Raw genomic sequence first — 19,890 nt, forward strand, 5'->3', positions numbered from 1 at the left:
CTAGAGAGCTTGAAGCAATAGAGAGCCTAGTGGGTGCTTTTTCTTCAACTGCAGAAGAAATGGTGCTCTTCAGCTTGTACTTCTAGAGACAAGTTGCTCTTTGAGAAGCTTAGAAGCTTCACAATATTTGTTATAGGAGTTTTCTTAATGTTTCTCTTTTCTTTAATTAATGCCTAGGGAAATATGCGTTAGTGGGTATCTTTTCTGTCTTTTCCTGACAGCGAAGTGTGTTGAATCACATGCCAGCTGAACAACAGACTCTCAGGAAACCTTATGATTTCTGAGAAGTAGAAGTCAGAGCGTGGGATCCTGAGGGCTCTCGAGTTTCTCATGTTTCCGGTGAGTCTTATATATGCTCTCTGCCCCTGGATTCTGTGAGAACCTCCAGAGTTTTCTCAATCACATGCCTTCTCCTTTGCTTAAGGTAGTTGGAGGTACTCAATTTATGCTACCAAAAGCGAACATGCACACACCATCTTGCTGGGTTGAAGCTAATGACCACCAGAAATACCAGAACTCCAGGAGCTTGCTGGCCTCCTAAAAAAAAAAAAAAGGGTTGAACTCGGCACTACATGATCCAGAAGTTTCCTTCCTGCCTTATAGTTCTACTTGTTTATGAAATTGATGGTGCTTTTTATTGGGACATTTTCTACATCTAACTTGGTAGAGCTCTAGAATGACAGAGATTCAGTTAAAACTAATGGTCGAGAGGTTAATGTGTTGAGACAGGCCTCAAGACAGGAAGACGTTCCCATTTTCAAAAAAATTGTATTTCCTTAAAACCTGAAGACGCGTTTTGCTTTTCAGTCATTGAATTGAAAGGGTACCTCTGCTTTCTAAAGCATGGAACTACAGCTGTCTGTCTGTGCTTCTCTTCACGTACCTCCGACTGGGCATCTGGCAGTGACAGGTAATCAAATCATATCAAGGGACATTGAGCCATCTGCCCTAATTTCAGCCCTCAGAAGTGAGCTATTGGAAAAGGTTTCAGCTTTTCATCTTGAGTCTACAAGCCAGCATGGTTCAATTTCCTCAATGAAAGTATTGATTTAGTCCTTTAAAAATAATTCCCAACCCTGCCGACATCAAGGAGATAAGCCTCATAGCATCGAGATAAAAGATAATCATGCTGTGAATAAGGCTGTTAAATTTTCTTTCACACACAAAACAAAACTCTCAAATGCATGTCTTAAATGGCCAACAGAAAAGAGCAGCAAGCTAATTAGGCCTTGAGGATTAGGAAAGCACAGTGCTGGGAGGTGATGAGTGGGTTGAGGGTGACAAACCATGGTCCCCCTGAAGCCAGTGACATACTGAAGTATTCCTCCCACTGTGTCGTGAGATGTGAAAGACAGCCCAAATCAACACTTTGGCTGACATATATTTTGTATTTTGTTCACCTTTTTGATATTGAGATAGTGGCATTCTCTTCTTATGGTGATTATATTTGTGTGACATTTAAACTAATAAGTGTATGTTTTATTTGAAGTATCATGCTGTATTTGAACTATTGTACAACCAATGTCAAAACTGATTGGGTTTTACTTTAAATCCCTAATATCTTAGTCCATTTGGGTTGCTATACCAAATTATCATAGTCTGAGAGACTTAAACAACAAACATGTATTTCTCATGCTTCTGGAGGCTATGAGTCTGAGATGAGAGTGCCAGCAAGCCCAGGTTCTTAGTGAGGGTCCCTCTTCCTGATTATGTCCTCACATGGCCTTTCATTGGTGCATGTATGAAAATAGAGGGAGGGGTATCAACAAAGGAATTTTAAGGGACATAAGCATTCAGTTTATAGCACCTGGTAATACCTATTCTATTCAGGGATCTATGGGTTGCATCTTAGGTTGGATTTCCCACAAGTGGACACTGAGATGTGGAGTCATGTGAAAGTAGTTTGTTAGGAAATGAAACTGGTGGGGGAAATCAGGAGACGCAAGAGTGTCATATCAAAGTCCCACAGGGACTAACCCTTACTCAATCCAGCAGTAAAACCATCATGATTAGGGCAAGGGATACAGATAGCACCCAGGGGATGTACATTCCTATGAAATTGTGGCTCTTAAGACCAACAGGCTGGGAAATCTGAGGGCAGCCCTCTAAAGAGCTGCTTGGTAGGCTCAAAAGTCCCATTGATAGAAGGCTTGTACAGGAAAGGGTCCCCCAGGAAAGGGATATGCATGCAGCACAGTCAATTCCAGGAAACAAAAACGGACTCAAACTAACTTCATTAAAAGAGTCTCAGTTAAGACTGCATTTGGCTGCATGTATTAGAAGCCCGACTCAGTACCTAAGGAGAAGAGTTTATGCTTCTAACGTAACAAGAAGTTTAGAGATTGGCAGTGGGGGATTGGTGTAACTGCTTCCTGATGTTCTCAGTGATTCATGTTCCTGCTCTGTCTTCTTGCTTATTGCTTCAGGATTGCCAGATGGTTCTTTTACCTCCAGCCTCATGTCTGAGTTCCTGGCAGGAAGAAGAAAAGGGATGGAAAGAAGGCCTTATGTGTATTAGGAAAGCAATCATTTCCCAGAAATCTCTAGCAGATATTTCATTGCCTCTTAGTTCCTCATTCCCTTTAGATGTAAGGAATTGGGGAAAGGTGGCACATGGCTCCCCCGAAAAGAACAGTTTTTCTTTTAGTAAAGGATGGGCAATGACTGGGTATTTAGCAGTCGTCCAACAGACGTTTTTGTTTTCTTTTGTTTTTGCAAAAATACAACGGGCCATCGTAAGGGCATCCCAAGACAAGATGCAAGCCCGCTTGAATTCCTGGGATTGTGCCAGGACTGGCCAATGAGGAGCTTGTCTTTTGTAAGTTAACTTTGACTGGACAATGGGACATGCACATGCGCAGAGTAGATATGTGAAAAAGCATACTTTCACGTTGACCTGAAGCCTGGTGAGCCGTGGGCAGAGTGCATACCAGGCAGCCACGCAGTTAGTTTGGCTCTGCATGCCAAGCCCGGGACCTGGGTTGGGCTGGGTGGTGGTGATGGTGAGGGTGAGGGTGAGGGCAGCCACAGAAGCAGCAGCAGTGGCAGTAGTAGCCACAGCCCTGGAGGGAGGAGGGGCCCCAGTGTCAGGATCTGTGGCAGGAGGCTCGCTTGCCAGGCTGTCTCTGGAGTCCATCTCTGGGGGATTGGCACAAATCTTAACTCTTTGGCCAGGAACTATTAGAGCTCAGGTGGTAAAACTGTCAGCAAAATTATTGCAAAATAAAAACGTACACATGGGCATTTCAATAAAACCTATTATGGAGTAATTAGAATTCTTCATAGTTTAAAACCTCTGTGTTGCTAACTACTGCAGCATTGCAAAACAAATATGCATAAACTTAGAAATAGAAATTAAATTTAACGATTATCACATTTAATGAAATAGAACACTATTTTCATATGAAGCATCAGATGAAACAATTTTAATGAAGATAATTTTGAAATTAATTTTCCTTTGTAATTGAATATACAATGGTAGAATGCATAAACAAGTATTTGAATTATATGTAAATCACAAAGTCAGTTTCTTGTATAACCTCCACAAATTATAGGAAATGTAAGAAGAAATATTAAAATGCCCATGGCATAAGTTTACATTTAAAATTATGTTTAGAAATTCATGAAACTGATCTGTATGAAGACACATATTTCAGAAAAATTGTTCTGCAAGAATCATCAGCTTTAGGTGTACTAATATTTGTATTTTAAAATAATTAACTAGAAATGTATCCCAATGATTTCATAGCCTATAAAATACTCTTTTATGTAAAGTTTATTTATTTTGAGAGAGAGAGTGAGAGTGGGGGAAGGACAGGGTGGGGGTGGGGGAGAGAATTTTAAGCAGGTTCCATGCTCAGCAAGGAGCCTGAGAGGGGACTCAATATCAAGACTGTGAGATCATGACCTGAGCAGAAATCAAGAGTCTGATGCTCAACTGACTGAGCCACCCAGGCACCCCACCTGTATACTCTTAACAGCTTCAGTAACTGTGATGTCAGCAGACATATCCTCCTAAAAATAAAAAATCATCAAAAATTGTTTGCAATCTTGAGTTTTCCAAGAGCAACTCACATTGCTTTCAATGATATAGATTGAAAATGAAATAGCTAAAAGTAAAACTTTTGATGATTTAATAAATATATTTGCAGAAATGAGCCAGAAGAGTCTAAAATCCATCAAGCTATCACACTAATAAAGTGTTATTTATTATATTATAAAGATTATGACACCAGGGGTGCCTGGGAGGCTCAGTCCATTAAGTGTCTGACTTTGGCTCAGGTCATGATCTCGAGGTTCCTGGGTTCGAGCCCCGCATCGGGCTCTGTGCTGACAGCTGGCTCAGAGCCTGGAGCCTGTTTCAGATTCTGTTTCTCCCTCTCTCTCTGACCCTCCCCTGCTCACGCTATCTGTCTTATTTATTTCTCTCTCAGAAATAAATAAAACATTAAAAAAATAAAAGATTATGGACACCAAAAAATATTTTCTTCAGTTTGTAAGTTTATACTGTTACCTACGTATCACAATTACCCCTATTCATGAACTGAATTGTCTCCCTCTGCCAAATTCATATGTTGAAGTCCTAACCTTTTATGTGACTGTATTTGGAGACAGGGACATAAAAGAGGTAATTACGGTTAAGTGAGGTGATAAGGGCTGGGCTCTAATCCTGTAGGGCTAGTGTCCTTATAAGAAGAAGAAAAGACACTAGCCATCTCTCTTGCTGCTGTGTGTGTGTGTGTGCGCACGCGCGCGTGCGTGCATGCGCGTGTGTGCATACAGAAGAAAGGCTATGTGAATCACAGCAAGGAAGCAGCTGTGTGCCAGCCAGGAAGAGGTATCTTATCAGAAACGCTGACAGCACTTTGATCTTACTTAAGACTTCTAGCCTCCAGAACTGTGAGAAAGTAAGTTTCTGTTGTGTAAGCCGTCCCATCTGTAGAGTTCTGTTAAGGCAGCCTCAGCTAATATACCCCTATACATTTTATAAATAATAAAATATTTTAAAGGAAAAGTCATCATATTTTTAGTACCTTTAATGGCATTTTCCCCTTGCTTTTGAACAAAGGGCTCCACATTTTCATTTTGCACTGGGCCCTGAATTACACAGCTGGCTTTTCTCTGAGCTGAAGTCACACTTTGTGCCTCTCCTAGGGGCATTTCAAAATGGTTCTTCTCTCTACTTCCTCTCTCCCCACATCAGCTTTTCCTGGTGGCATATAGCCCAGCAAGGCCATTTTCATCCTGACTATGTGACGTTTTCTCAAGTGTTCAACAGTAACCCACTAATTCCGCCTCAGAGCCCTGATTCTGCATTTCTGTGGAGTGTAATTGGCTTAGCCCAATTTATGGATTGTTTGGTCTTGTATTGGATGCCCCTCTGTTCCAACTGGCTGGGGCCACACACATGTAGCTGGCTGGCCAGGCCTACATTTTCAGGGCCTACGTGTCCCGCAGTCAAAGGAAGTGCTGTGGGCTGGGCTTGTGTTCTCAACTGAGGCAATTAAAATGCTTGCATGGAGGATAACTTGGCCTCAATTCCAAGCTTAACTTATTTTTCCAAGGGTGTTCAGCATCTCCACTCCTAAATATAACCACCCATAGTTTAAAAAGGAAAAGCAGAAACCAGTACTGTGTTCTGAGAAGTATTTCAGGGTTGTGCAGCTCAGCTCTCCATTGACAAAAAACATATTAAAAATAGGATTAGATAGAGAGGCTCCTGGGTGGCTCAGTTGGTTAAGCATCTAACTTGCACTCAGGTCATGATCTCCCACTTTGTGAGTTTGAGCCCCGCCTTAGGCTCTGTGCTGACAGCTCAGAGCCTGCTTCAGATTCTGTGTCTCCCTTGCTCTCTGCCCTTCCCCTGCTCACACTTTCTCTAGATAAATAAACATTAAAAATAAAGAAATTAAAAAAAAATAGGATCAGATGGAGATTTTCAGCACAATAATGCAATGTCCATGCATTGTTAGTTTAGGATCCTCTAAATTAATTTAACATATATTTTTTTGCTATCTCATTTAACATTAAACTGTGTTTGAAAAAAATTAAACGTCAAATGTATAAATAAAAGTAGCAACATAAATATTTTCCACTGAGATCAATTTTAATAATATTTTTTGGCAAGATTCATATTTATTATTTTAAAAGTGTAGTAATATCACAGGGTGACTTATCTGGGTGGCTCAGTCAGTTAGTGTCAACTCTTAATCTTAGCTCAGGTCATGATCTCCTGGTTCACAGGACTGAGCCCCGTGTTGGCTCTGTGCTGACAGCATGGAGCCTACTTAGGATTCTCTGTTTCCCTCTCTCTGTGCCCCTCCCCTGCTTGTGCACATTCTCTCAAATAAGCATCTTTCAAAACGCAGTAAAATCAAGTGTTACTATACATTTCCAGAAGCAAACTTGAAAGATTCCTGTTGAAATAAAAGGACGAATTAAAATCACTGATTACAAAATATTTTAATACAGCAACACCTTAGTTACCTGGCATTCAGGCTTATGTACAACTCCTACAGTCTGGAACACAGCAATAGAACAAAGTTCCCCGAGGTGTTGAGACAGCTCTCGTAAAATCAGAGCACTGAAGCTCATTTGCTTTAATTGTAGAAGAGGGACCCAGTCAGAGCCTATTCACCTTACTTTATACACTTTCTAAATAACTTTGATGATCTGGTTTGGCAGCCCACAGCAGATTAAAGCCAACAATTTATTAGGGTAGAAGAAACGAATGAATGAAAAGCAGATGTGCTGCCAAAACACACAAAGTGTTTATTGACATCAGAGAGGAGACTGAAAAGCAGAAACTCTAAAATGTTTAGTTTGGGGACATTTGGTACACACATATTTGACTTACATTCTTGCACACATTTAATAAGCATACATTCAATAATAATACCTATTATTAGCCTTTGCTATTGCTAGGTGCCCAGGATATAGAGACTGAAATCTCGGTGTCTGCCCTCAAGTGTTTATAATCTAGCAGAAAGGCTGACAAATAAAAAGGCAGTTATGATGCAGTATGGAGAATGGTTAAGTGCTAGATAAAACTGAAGCCTGGGTGATGAGCCAGAATGCATTTAAAATATTCCAGGCAAGATGCGATGAAACCCTAATTAAGACAGCAGCAGTGGAAATGCAGAAATGTCTATGACTTGAAAGATCAAGAAGGTAGAATTTCCAGTTCAGGATGTCTGATTGGATCTGAGGGATGAGGGAGAAGGAAAAGTCAGGGATGTCTCTCAGATCTCTAGCTGGTGTGAAGAAACAGAGACTTCAGTCTCCCTAGAGGGCATCGTCTTATGAGGGCTGACATTTTAAAAGAAGACTTGGGAATCACTGACAAAAGGTCAGAGAAGTGTGAAATCCATTTAGTAGTGATTTTTCTCTGTTGGGGGAATAAAACACCCTATTCTATATGAATGGTATACAGAGAAGTCCTTGTAAGTTCCTGAGGGCAGGGCAACTGCCATTTATCCTTGTAAACCCAGGGCCCAAATGTGGTGGCTGCTTAATAGTAATTTATTTATTTGACTTATAGAAACCAATTAAAACCACTTTGACCTTTTCTAATCATCTCCCTGAGGGAGTCAGATAAGACTGAGGAAATTTATAGAGGTCTTTTGTCCTTGAGCAGATAGCTATTGGCTTCAGAGATACTTCTCTTTCAAACAGAATTTTTCTTAAGGGAATCGAAAGGTCCATGTTGTCATCTTGGATCAGATCTTCTGAAGGTCCTGACTGGCAGCCCTTCCATCTCCTCAGGCTTCCAGAGTCTTTTACAAAAGTCTTGAACACTAGTTGGCTCCTTGATGCTGATGCTGTGGGATACAGAGGGGGACCAGCAGTGGCCCCTCAGGGAGCTGGGGGGTGGCCTTGTGTACTCACAGGCACTGTATGCTTACAGGTCTAGGGATGGGTGTGCAGTAGAAGCCTGCCATTCCCTAAATGAAAGAAGGCCTCATTCAGCCGACCTCAGAGACCAAAAGGTTCCCTGGAAACTTCCCGACCCCTAGAAGAGTCCCCAGGGACTTCTATTCAGAAAAGAAGCTCATCTCTGAGAGGCAACTTTGTGAACAATGAAATCAAGATGCACTTGAAAGAGAAGCTCAGAACTGGGTCAGGATAGGGTGAAGGGAAGAAACAGTCCAGATGCATTATGGAACCTCTCTGAAAAGAACTGTTTTCATGATTTTGAGCACTGACATCTACTGAAGCAATGTTATTTTTTTCATTTGAATGTTTAATTTTGAAAGCCAAGCTTGAGAAATAGAAGCATTTTATCCTTTATCAAATAGCTGTGAGTCATGGTTGATGTGTCTGAAAAAATCAGCCATAAAATCTCCGTTGGCTTTGAAGCAGGAACAAAAACAAAATAAAACAAGAATCAAATCGCACAAGGAAAACCAGCTTCCAAAAACACTCCCAAGAATGCTCATCTGTGCCTATGGAATAGGGCATTATATCAGATTGCCAAGTGTGTGAATTTAAATAGCAGGCTTTGTCTATAAAATCTGTGGTTGGATGAGCATCATGCTGCAAGGGTACTGGTATTTAAATGAAAGCTACACTGGGCAGTGGGTGTTCTTGATCCAGTTTTATGTCTCTTGGTTGCAGACGGCATGTTTTTAAAAATTCTTTCGAATCCTCCTAAAGCAGCTTCGCTTTTCTGCAAACCTTAAAGTTGTTCAGTGTTACTGGCTAGTTGCTTAGAAGCCGACTCCAAGGTGAGCCTTTCCCACTCCAGCCACCTTTTTGTGGGGAGATCATTCTGGAAGCATTTACCTGGAAGGGAGCCACCAGGGAAAAGGTACACAGCCTAGCTCCCCAGAGGGTAGGGGGAGACGTGGAGGGACAGGGCACTTGTCACCCCAGTCATGGGCCAGGCAACTGGGAGAAGATGTGGTCAGCCCAAAGCTAACCCGCACAGGTGTGGCCTGGAGGTGTGTGGGGGGCTGCAGGATATGGGTGGGCAGCCCCGGGCCCAGTGACTAACTCTATTCCTTTTCTGAATGCAAGGCCGCGGTCACTGATAATGCACTCTCCTGTTGGGAATCATCCTTGCCCTTAGCGGAGGGTGATGAAGACGTGACAGGCTTTCCTCTGGGAAGCCAGTGGGATCAGAACGAGCCATTTTTGGATACAAATGTCAGTGGCTTTGCCTGCGGCAGTTCACGGGAAGACATAATTGCTGGGAGCTGCCTCCCTCCACCCCTCTTCCTGCACTCAGCCACCCACCTCCCGTGAAGCTGATCACAGACAGAGCAGAGGGAAAGGCAGGCAGTAGATGCTGCTCTTTCTCGTTCCTTCCCACTCCCTCAGTGGGAGTCTCTGACGTTTCCAGAATTCGGACCCCAGAGCTGAGTGGGACTCTAGTGGGCAGAGGGGAGACCCGTCTGCCATGGATGTGAAGACTGCTCTGCAATTGAGAGCAGTGTATGAATTGAACCTGGGAGCCTTCTCTGTCAACCACATACTGAGTTTATGCCTTCTGAGAGAAACTCTGGGCTTCTCTGAAATGTGGCTGGGGGAAGAGAAGGGGGTCTCAAAATTTAATTCTTGGGCACTGCCTTCTATACCTCCTTTGGAAGTATAGACTCAATGCAGAGAGATTTATGTTTACCAACTGCCCCCATCATATATGTGGGGTCTTTACTAAATCCTTATAAATGTTGTAACTTTAATAATTTGTTTCTATCATATCTACCACCTAGCCTCAAGTGGTAGTTAAAAGGCAAACTTATTGAATGTTAGGACACTTGCTTATTCAATTGTATATTCTTATTTCAAATTCTATACAATCCAAACATGGCTTTCGTAAGTGAGCATCGTTCTATACCTAGCAGTATTAAAATACTCAGAAAATTCAGGGGCGCTGGGGTGGCTCAGTCAGTTAAGCGTCTGACTTCGGCTCAGGTCATGATCTCACAGTTCGGGGGTTCGAGCCCCGCGTTGGGCTCTGTGCTGGCAGCTAGCTCAGAGCCTGGAGCCTGTTTCAGATTCTGTGTCTCTCTCTCTCTCTGACCCTCCCCTGCTCACGCTGTTATCTCTCTCTCTCTCAGAAATAAATAAAAAACATTAAATTTTTTAATTGAAAAAAGTTAAAAAAGAAAACTCATCCCACTTACAACTAGAGTTTACTTTGCTCTCTCTCTCTCTCTTTTAAGACTTCACGCCCAGCATTGGAGCCCAATGCAGGGCTTGATCTCATACACTGAGATCAAGAGTCCCGTGCTTAACAGACTGAGCCAGCCACCCAGGCACCCTTACTTTGGTTTCTTTTAAACATTTAAAGCATCAGGGTTCACAAGGTTGTAAATGCTTCTGTTTTGTGACTGACTTGAAGAGCTATCATACTTCTATGGTCATAGACTCTCCCAGTTCCCAATTTTAGGCTGGTAGTCAGCTCAGGGGACTAGTCAGCTTCAGCAGTATCCATCTGGTTTTACTCCCTTATTTCAAATACAAATACGTTGTTGACTGTTCCTGTCTGAGCTTATATACTGTGCCTGTCCTCACAACATGAGTGGAAAGATACCATTAATTTAATTTTCATCATTCCACCCTAATTACTTTTTCTATGAGGTCTTTAAAAATTCAATAGCTCACAGGCCTCTCTGTTCCTGAGGGTGGTGCTGATAACGGAGAAAGTAAATGTGCTCATAATAAAATTTCCACACTTTTCTTTTTAAAATGTCACAAGTAATACATGTCCATGATGAAAAAGCGAGGAAGCATGTAAGCAGAAAGAAAAACCCTGCATTTATATGTATTTATAAATATGTATTTATAAGAATGTACATGTATATTTGTAAAAATGTGATATATTTCATCACTTTTTAATATTTTCCTGTTTACTATTACATGAATATGTGTCTTTATTGTAATGGCTGCTCAATTTTTTCTTGTATGGGTATAATAAAATTTATTTAATTGATCTTTTATTGTTGGAGATTCATGTTATTTAAAAATATATGCAATGGTAAATGAACATCTTATTGCTACATTCTTGTGCATTTGCTCAAGTATTTTTGTAGGATAAATTTTCTGGACCCTAAGTTTCTTTTTGATCATACTTTGCTCAATGGCCTTAACTTGTCCCCTTTCGATGGGACGTGATTGTGGCAATACAGAAGATAGTACTGCCTCTACTGGATTCTTCATATTAGTTCCTTGACCTTGAGTATTCATTTTAGTTGCTTTATCTCCAGAAATTTCTCATTTTGGGTTTTTTATTCCTTTGCTAGAGATTATACTGAGCTTGGTCAAAGTTAGAGTTAAAATTTCTCTGTTGCTTCCTATGTCTCAACACTGTTCCTCTGCTCTCTCTCTCTCTTTTTTTTTTTAAGTTTATTTATTTATTTTTGAAGAGAGAGAGAGAATACTAGTGAGGGAAGGCCAGAGTGCTTCATCTGGTCAAGAATTAAGAGCTGCCCATTAAATATATAGAAAGCAGTGAACTGAGCTCTGCCTTCTAGCAAGTCCCAGATAAGGTGGCAATTCCATTCTCTGAGGCAACAAATACATGTCTAATGTCCTAATTCATAGGCGGTCCTTACATAGGGCAGCGGTCTAGGCTCTGGTAAGTCCTGGATTTCCCTCACACTTCCCCTGTGTCCTGCCTACTGGACCCTATTTGAGATATTTTCTGTTGGTCAAAGCCTTTGTTAAAACACAATGCTCGGAATGAATATATGTTCCAGGATTTTGAGGGTTTAAATGTTGGAGGTTGCTAAGAAGAAAGATCAACAAATGTCTTTATTGTACTTCTGTTTATATTTTTGAGCAGAGTAAAGTTAAATGTTTAAAATTTATCATTATGCCTGAATTAAAGGTGTTCCACTTGAAATGTTGTTTAAATGCGTAATTTCTTGGAGTGCGGGGGTGGCTCAGTGGGTTAGGCCTCTGATTCATGACCTCAGGGTGGAGAGTTCTAAGTCCTGCACTGAAGACTGCTTAAAACAAACAAACAAACAAACAAACAAAAAACCCCAACTGTCTGTAATTTCAAATCTCCTTTTGGAAACTGGTGGCAACAAGCTGGCGGGAACTATGGGACTTAGGAAAAGCAAACACACTCTATTTGCTAATGATCACTAAGCATTTGTAACCAAGGTAAGCTTATTACAGAAAGGAAGAGTTAGCTCAAGTGTAAGGGCAGAGCATTTAAAAATTCTAACCTTCTTTCTTGCATGCTGAAATCAGTTAACAGAGATCAACTATTAGCTGCTATATAAGGAAGGGATTTGTTTACACAGATTTTTGTCAGGGACTGCTTGCCTGCCTGTCTGAGATTTTATTACTTATTAACTCATTATTCCCAGTAAGTAGGAGAAGTTGCTTGCATTTCTAAGGTTTGCGCAAATCAGGTGTCCTCATTTTTCTGCCAGGGCTCAGGTATTCGGTCTTTGGATAATGGCAGTTCTCAGCAAAGCCAAGGTTTTCCACGCATGCCCTTAACCATGAACAGCTAATTAACCAATTTGTTGATGGTTCTTTCTGGTTTTGGATTTTGGACATAATCAAAATGTTGGATACTGAGAAGCTTTGTAAACAGAATATGACCGTAAGTGTACTTGTTTCTGACTTCCAAGGGATGATGTCTAACAGCTCTCAGATTCCAAATGCCTTGACCAATGGCACGAGGCTGACACTGATTATGGAACCCAAGAGAAGAACACAAAATTCAGGAACTCTGGGGCTCCATTATTGGTTTTTTTTTTTAACTAATTATTTACACATTAGTGCTCTTGTAACATATATACTCAGTTTAAAGGAGAATTATCAAAGGAATACCTGGTTTCTTCCCATGTTTAAGGAGAACGTTGAACGAATTCCACCAAAGCTCTGTGAGCCCCATGTGCACCCCCAGTCTGCGGGGGAACCGGGAACCACAGTCCTGCACTTTCATGTTAACTGTTTCCTTGCCTTTCTTTCCTTTCCTCCCTTCCCCCCTCCCTCCCTCCCTCCTTCCCTTCCTTCCTTCCTTCCTTTCTCCCTCTGTCCTTTCCTTCCTTCCTTCCTTCCTTCCTTCCTTCCTTCCTTCCTTCCTTTTTTAAAGCCCTACCTTAACCTGGAACTTGAACTCCTCTCCCTGAGATCAAGAGTCACAGGCTCTACCTACTGGGCCAGCCAGGTGCCCCTTCTTTGCCTTTCTTTATATATTTTTACCACATATATATGACTAGTGTTTAATTTTGTACATTTTGGGACTTTATGTAGATGAAATTATCTTCTATGTAATCTTTCAGGAATCACTCTTTTTGTTCAACGTGTTTGTGAGAATCATTCATGTTTCATGTATAGGTATACTTAATTCATTTTCATTACTTTCTCCTGCTGATAAATATTAGTGTTTCTTCAAGGTTTCTTTTTTTTCAATGAATAATACTTCCATGCAAATGTTTACATATGTCTCCTGGCACCTTTTTCCATTGCTGACATTTATCAAGCACTTATTTTGTGCCACACACTCTTCCAAGCACTTTCAATGTATTGATTCATTAAACCTTCCCACAACCTTATGTGGTAGGTATAATTATTATCCCCATTTCATAGATGAGGGAATTTGGTCCAAAGAGGTTAAGTAACTTGCCTAAGTTGATAAGCCTAAGAAGAGACGGGACTGGACTTTGGACCATGCTTCCTAGCTACAGAGTCTGTACTCTCAGTTCGTACAACATTCAGACTCTTCTGCTAATCAATCACTCAGTCAATCTGAAAAATTCTAGGGCTTTGTTTTTTATTTGTCCACATATATCTTTGTTAGTCAAATTGTTAGTAAGTGAGTCAATTGTTAGCAAGTAAGAATTTTTTTAGTAAATTCTTTTAGAAGCATAAAGTCAACAAATTTAATAAAGACCCCAGGCCTCCTTTTGGGGGGTTGGGATTAAAATTCCCATTGTTTCTCCTCTCCCCCCCCCATCTAATATTCTGACGTATCTGCATTTTGAATCAATTTCAAAATGGGGAAGAAGGTACTTCATGAAAAGAAAGAATATTATGTAAACTATCTTAACTATTTGAGGCTTTAAAGACCAGTGGCTAATTTATATGTCCCACAGATATCAGTTTCAGGGACAGGCAAATGGTGGATGGTATTTATTCCCATGAGTGTTCATTGTCTCGATGGCCTGTGTATGAAAACTAAACATGAGCCATATGGACATCTTCTGAGTTGGTGGGAAACCTCCAAGCACCACCTAATCCAGAAGAAATCTGTTGAAGAAGTAAGGGAGAAAATACCTAACTTGCTTCCAAATTTAGCAACACGTCAGAGACAGGTCTTAGATAAAAACAAGGATAGCCATTCCTGAGGACAGAAGGAGCCTCCCTCTACCAGCGCAAACACAACATAACACAACAGCGCTCACTTCTTTCTGAAGAAAGCCTTGGATGTAGCAATATGAACCCTAACGTGGCATCTTTACTGGCATTCAGAAAGAAAAACCAACTGGAAAATCTGTTAAAGACTAAAACTAACAAAGGAAGAAAGAAATCTCACAGCTTCTACAGGTAAAGCAGTCTGGAGAAATATCAGTGAGAAACATGAATGTTTATCCAGGATTAATAGTGCAAGCTAAGGTTGCCTTCAGCCACTTTCACCCGAGGTCCCGAAGACTTTAGTAGGAACTGAGCACAGAGGAGGCCAATACCTCAAAGGGCAGATAAATGACTACCTAATACTCAACCAGCCACTCCGCAGAGGTAGTGATTTTCAGGAAATAACATTTTGGAAGGTTCAGCTATCTGTAAAAGACTCACAGCACTCTGCTCTTAACAACTCCAATTTTGGGTTGCTGTTTGACTGAAACAATTTTAAAGCATTAAATTTAGAAAAAAGAGTTCACAATCTGCCATTTCAATAGTTTCTAGTTTGGTTAAGACTGATGCTTCATAAAGTTAATCTAAGTATAGTTAAAATAAGATTGTTATATTTTTTGAGTGAAATATGATCCCCCCAAAATATATTATTTTTGGGAATAATATATACATATATACATTAAAAGTATCTGGAAAATTCTACACCAAGATTAATCAACTTGGGCACTATTGACATTTTGGACAAGAGAACTCTCTGTTATGGGGGACTTCCCTGTGCATGGGAAGACTTTTATCAGTATTCCTGGCCTCTCACCTGCCCCTGACACTAACAGCACCTTTCCCCTGAGTCGTGACAATCAAGAATGTCTCCAGCCATTGCCAAATGTCCCATGGGGGGCATAATCACTCCCATCATTTCTCTACCCTAATGTGTTTACAGTGGTTAAACCTGGGGTGGCATATGACAGGTAAGTTTCACCCCCCTTCCCTTTATTTCTAGTTACTGTACACTGAATATGTATATCTATCTTCTATAGTGAAAAATTAGAACTACCATTAAAATATCTTGAACCATGACACTCTGTGGTAAAAAATTATACGCGCGTGCCTTAGAGCAAAGTCTTTGGGGAAAAAAAACTAGAGCAAGAAGATTTATGGAAGATTTTGCGAAGGGAACCACAAAGAAAATAGAGAAAAACAGTTCTTCCAAGAATTCTTCCACAAAACTTCAGCTCAAGACATGAGGGTGGTATTGAGTGGGCCAGAAAGAATTTGATTTATGATCCAGGTACACCGATCCATGCTGATGGAGCCCTTTATTTAATGTTCTTATTAGACTGACCATGCTGAACAGACTTGCATTCTGGGCTGTACAACTAGTTTTTCTCTGCATTGATTCCCTTGGAGTTGAGCTCAGCCTAGGGGCACCAGATCTTTCCCATGTTATCAGCTGAGAGGTAAGTGTCCTTCACGTCCTTCCTTCCCATGCATATGATGTGGCACTAGGTTTCACTCACTTTGTAGAGGGTTTATGTTCATTCACCCAATTTGGAATGTATGGGGTGTGGAAATAGAGTCACCAATTGTGGTTTTCACGAGGAAAACTTACCTAATGTGGAAGAGGTAGAGGCCACAAAATTTTTTAAAATGCTCACCACTTCTTACATGCTTTAGATGACAAGGGACGATGTAAAAGCTATTCAGAATTAGATTCCTTTTTATAAAACCACTGACGATATCAATCTGAAGGTATAAAGTAGGAAGCAAATTACGATTGTTCTTTTAGGTAAGAAAAACAAGGTGAGGCCAACTCAGTCTTGGAGTTGAAACAGTCATGTTTAAAGGGCTTGTCTCTCTGGAGCTGAGCACATGCTCTAACAATTAATAACAATAAGCACATAGTGCTCCCTGTGCACCAGATACTGTTCTAAGTGCTTCTATATTTCAACTCTTTTCATCTCAAAACAGCCCTAAGGGAGTTGTTATTCCTATTTCATAGATGAGGACACTGTAGGACACAGCAGGTACTCAAATAAACATTTTGTGAATAAAACCAATAAGCCAAACCATCATCAATCACTTTGTTTTCTTTCTGCTCTTAGTAACGACTCGTTCTTTCCTATTCCTGAACTTCTTTTACAGTTAGTGTTATAAATTTGTTCTTCAAAACCAGCAGAATCATGTCTACAGGGGTTGAAAGGAACAGAACACTCTAGTTAATATGATTATGGTCTAAATGAAATCATGAGATCAGAAACTGTTTGGATTTGAGGACAATCTCAAAAGACCATGACTCCAGAATCTATCTCTCCTCTCGGGGTTGTCTGTGCCAAAAATATAAATAGGGAAATACGGATGATATCTGTTTTCTTGTGAGAGCATCAATGGATTAGGAGTTCATGGTTGAAACAAAAGTACATTAAGGTAAAATGATACCATATTGCTGTTCCTGAAGGTCAGAAACTGTCAAATATCAATAATTTTATATGGTTCAACTTTATAGATTCTGTCATATTCTAATGCAGTGATGGCAGAGTTTAATTTTCTAGGTGAATGGTAAAGGAGATGGGTCTAGTTACTGAAATTAAGCAGGAGGGTATTGTTTCATAGTATATTTTATTTTCCTTACAGTAAATTGTGTCAAATTTTAATACATTCTCCTTTACCTATTTATTTAACTTCTTTTATATATCCTTGTTTGTTTATGTATTTTAAAATTATTGATTTTAAAGTTATGTAGCTAAGGTATATTCATTCATACATACTCCAAGGAATCTTTGAGGCATTGCTCATTCAAACAGAATACTTCATAGTAGAATAGTAACATAGTGTTTCAGCTGCTAACCATGTTTAATTTGGAGACTATGTAAATATCTTTTTAAAGATACATTTCCAGGGGCACCTGAGTGACTTACTTGGTTAAGTGTCCAACTCTTGACCTCAGCTCAGGTCTTTTTTTTTTTTTTTTTTTACAAACAGTTTATTGTCAAGTTGGTTTCCATATAACACCCAGTGCTCATCCCCACAAGTGCCCTCCTCCACGCCCATCTCCCCCCCCCCCCCCCACACCCATCAGTCCTCAGTTTGTTCTCAGCATTCAAGAGTCTCTCATGGTTTGCCTCTCTCCCTCTCCCCCACTATTTCCCCCCTTCTTCTCCCCCATGGTCTTCCGTTAAGTTCCTCCTAATCCTCCTATACGTGCAAACATATGGTATTTCTCCTTCTCTGCCTGACTTATTTCGCTCGGCATAACACCCTCAAGGTCCATCCATGTTGCTACACATGGCCAGAGTTCATTCTTTCTCACTCTCAGCTCAGGTCTTAATTTCAGGGTCATGAGTTCAAACCCTGTGCTGGGCTCTGCACAGGACATGAAAGTAGGACGCGAAGCCTACTTTAAAAAAAAAAAAAAAGGAAAAGGAAAAAAGACACAGTTCCAGAAATAAATGTACTGTTCTATCACAAAAGGTGGCATTTTCTTTCAGGTTAGTCCTCTACTAAAAAGTGCCTAAGTTAATGAGAGGACATTTTCTAACTATAAAATTATAATAACAATTTATATTTACACTCTAGAAGTTCTCACAAAATATTAATATGGCCACTTAAACATGTGTGTAACATCAAGAAGGTCCATGCCTGTTTTGCTACTCTGAACTTGGATAGTTATGATTGAATAGTGGGTTGGGGTCTTTAAATGTGACCAACTTACCAACTTACCACCAACTTAATGATCTTTGTATGTTTTAAATATTTCATCACTCTGACCATAAACTAAATTCTAAAAAAAGAGTAGTATTTATTTAAATGAATGGTCTTCGTGAAATATTCTTCTACAGTGCTCTACACTTGTTAAATGCCCAGAAAAATAATTTCAGAAGTAGGCTTGTAATAAAATAATAGAGAGGCCATACACAGCCCACTCACCTGAAAGAATTCTTTATACAATTTGGCAAACATTTTTGAATGCATACAAAACAGTGGGCCAGCCACTGCATTCCACGTGCCCCCCATCACTGTAAGAGGCCCCATGCATGACCCAACCCCCTCATGAGGCAGGATGAAACCAGTGCTGTGAGAGCAGAGAAGAAATAAGTACTCCTCACTGACAAATCTGAGTAAACTTCCTTTTATCCCACATATTTATTTTCTAGTCACTCATATGTTTGCACCCATGTGCCTTGTAACAGTAGGGATGTGGCAAAGGGAAGTTTGGATGTCAGTCTTCTTCCATTTGCACACAGAGTCCCCATTCCTCCATAAATTTCAGGAGATAGGTTTCATTTTCTTCCGGTGGCTTGTCTGGAGGATGTTCCTCATACAGTCTAGACAAAAGGCCTTCCTCCATGAGCTCCTCAGACTCAGGATGCTTGCCTCTCTCTGAGTCCTGTTCAAAGCTAGAGAAAGACGGTATGCACAGCCTGCCAGTCTGAGGGTCCCAGTCCACCAGTGTGGTTGACGGCTCTTCCTCTGGCTCCTCTTCCGTGCCCATGCGCTCCCGCAGCCACAGGTCCAGGTCTCGGAGCTGAGGGGCATACGAGTACAGTGGCGTTTGGGGGCTCACGTCTGCCAAAGCCACCTGGTGCTCAAAGAATGTTCCTTGGAGGGACACCTCCTCCTGCAAATTGAGCTCCTGACCTCCAGGCCCCACACAAACGTCGGTAGTTCTTACGTTGTATTCGTATTCAACAACAGCCGTATCTGTGGATATTGCTCTGCCTGGTGACTCTTGCTGGGGTAGGGAAGTACCCTGGGTGTTTTCCTCAGAGTCACAGGAAATGTCCATCAGATGTGAAGCGTACCCTAAGTGTTTCACCTCCATTTCCGCCTGATGCGGCCGCTGGTCCTCGCTGGGCTCATCCACGTCCGACACATCGTTGCTTTTTTCCACTACATTTCTCGTATCCTTATGAGGAACGTTAGAATCCTCCAAAATATTGAGGGTGATAAAATTAATCACGATTTTTTCAGCAGGTACAAAGAATCTTTTGTCAAATTCATTTCCATAAATCAAAATCTATAAAGAGAGAAGAGAATGGTTTTCACCTTTTCACTTGAGAGAGACAAGAAAAACAGCTGTTAAGTAGAACTTATACTGTCATCAGACAGTTTTAAAGACCTGTTCTTACCCACTCATGGAAGTGAAAGTTATTCTTGGAATAAACAGAAAGCCTCATTCACGTGGAGGCAAGAGACTTGTCAAGACACGAAAAAGGCACTCGAAGTGAAAAGTGGTTCCCTGGGGGAGTGCTTATCTGGCCCAAGGACCAGGGTAAGGCTGTGCTCTTCTCTAATTGGCTGAGGGAGTTCAGGGGAGTTATTTCATTTCTTGAGCCTCGGTTTTTAATTCTGTAAATTCAGAATTTCTGCCACGTGAGAAGTGGCGAGGACTGAGGTAGTTTTGAAATTCCTTTGTTAATTATGGGTGATGACGTATTTCTTAGCGATGGTTCTCCAGGTTACCGGCCCTGTATTGGATGTACCCCGGACATGAGATGTGGGTGAGCATGGAAACTGCATATAAAAAAAAAAAAAAAGAAATATGCACACAAGTAGGGATGGTTTTACTCA

The 19,890-nt window shown here is 40.8% G+C and overlaps 1 protein-coding gene across 1 annotated transcript in view; it reads right to left on the minus strand.

The window, feature by feature from the left end:
• Nucleotides 1-18,241: 18,241 nt before the first annotated feature.
• Nucleotides 18,242-19,890, minus strand: part of IL20RA (interleukin 20 receptor subunit alpha) — a 35,694-nt gene continuing 34,045 nt past the window's right edge. The window contains exon 7 of the mRNA XM_039243564.1: nucleotides 18,242-19,336. Within this exon, the coding sequence (XP_039099495.1) occupies nucleotides 18,539-19,336 (798 nt within the window). The 3' untranslated portion in view covers nucleotides 18,242-18,538. The remainder of the gene's footprint in view (nucleotides 19,337-19,890) is intronic.

The sequence above is a fragment of the Hyaena hyaena genome, unplaced genomic scaffold, assembly GCF_003009895.1.
Source record: "Hyaena hyaena isolate Hyena2069 unplaced genomic scaffold, ASM300989v1 scaffold_229, whole genome shotgun sequence".
Taxonomy (NCBI): Eukaryota; Metazoa; Chordata; class Mammalia; order Carnivora; family Hyaenidae; genus Hyaena; species Hyaena hyaena.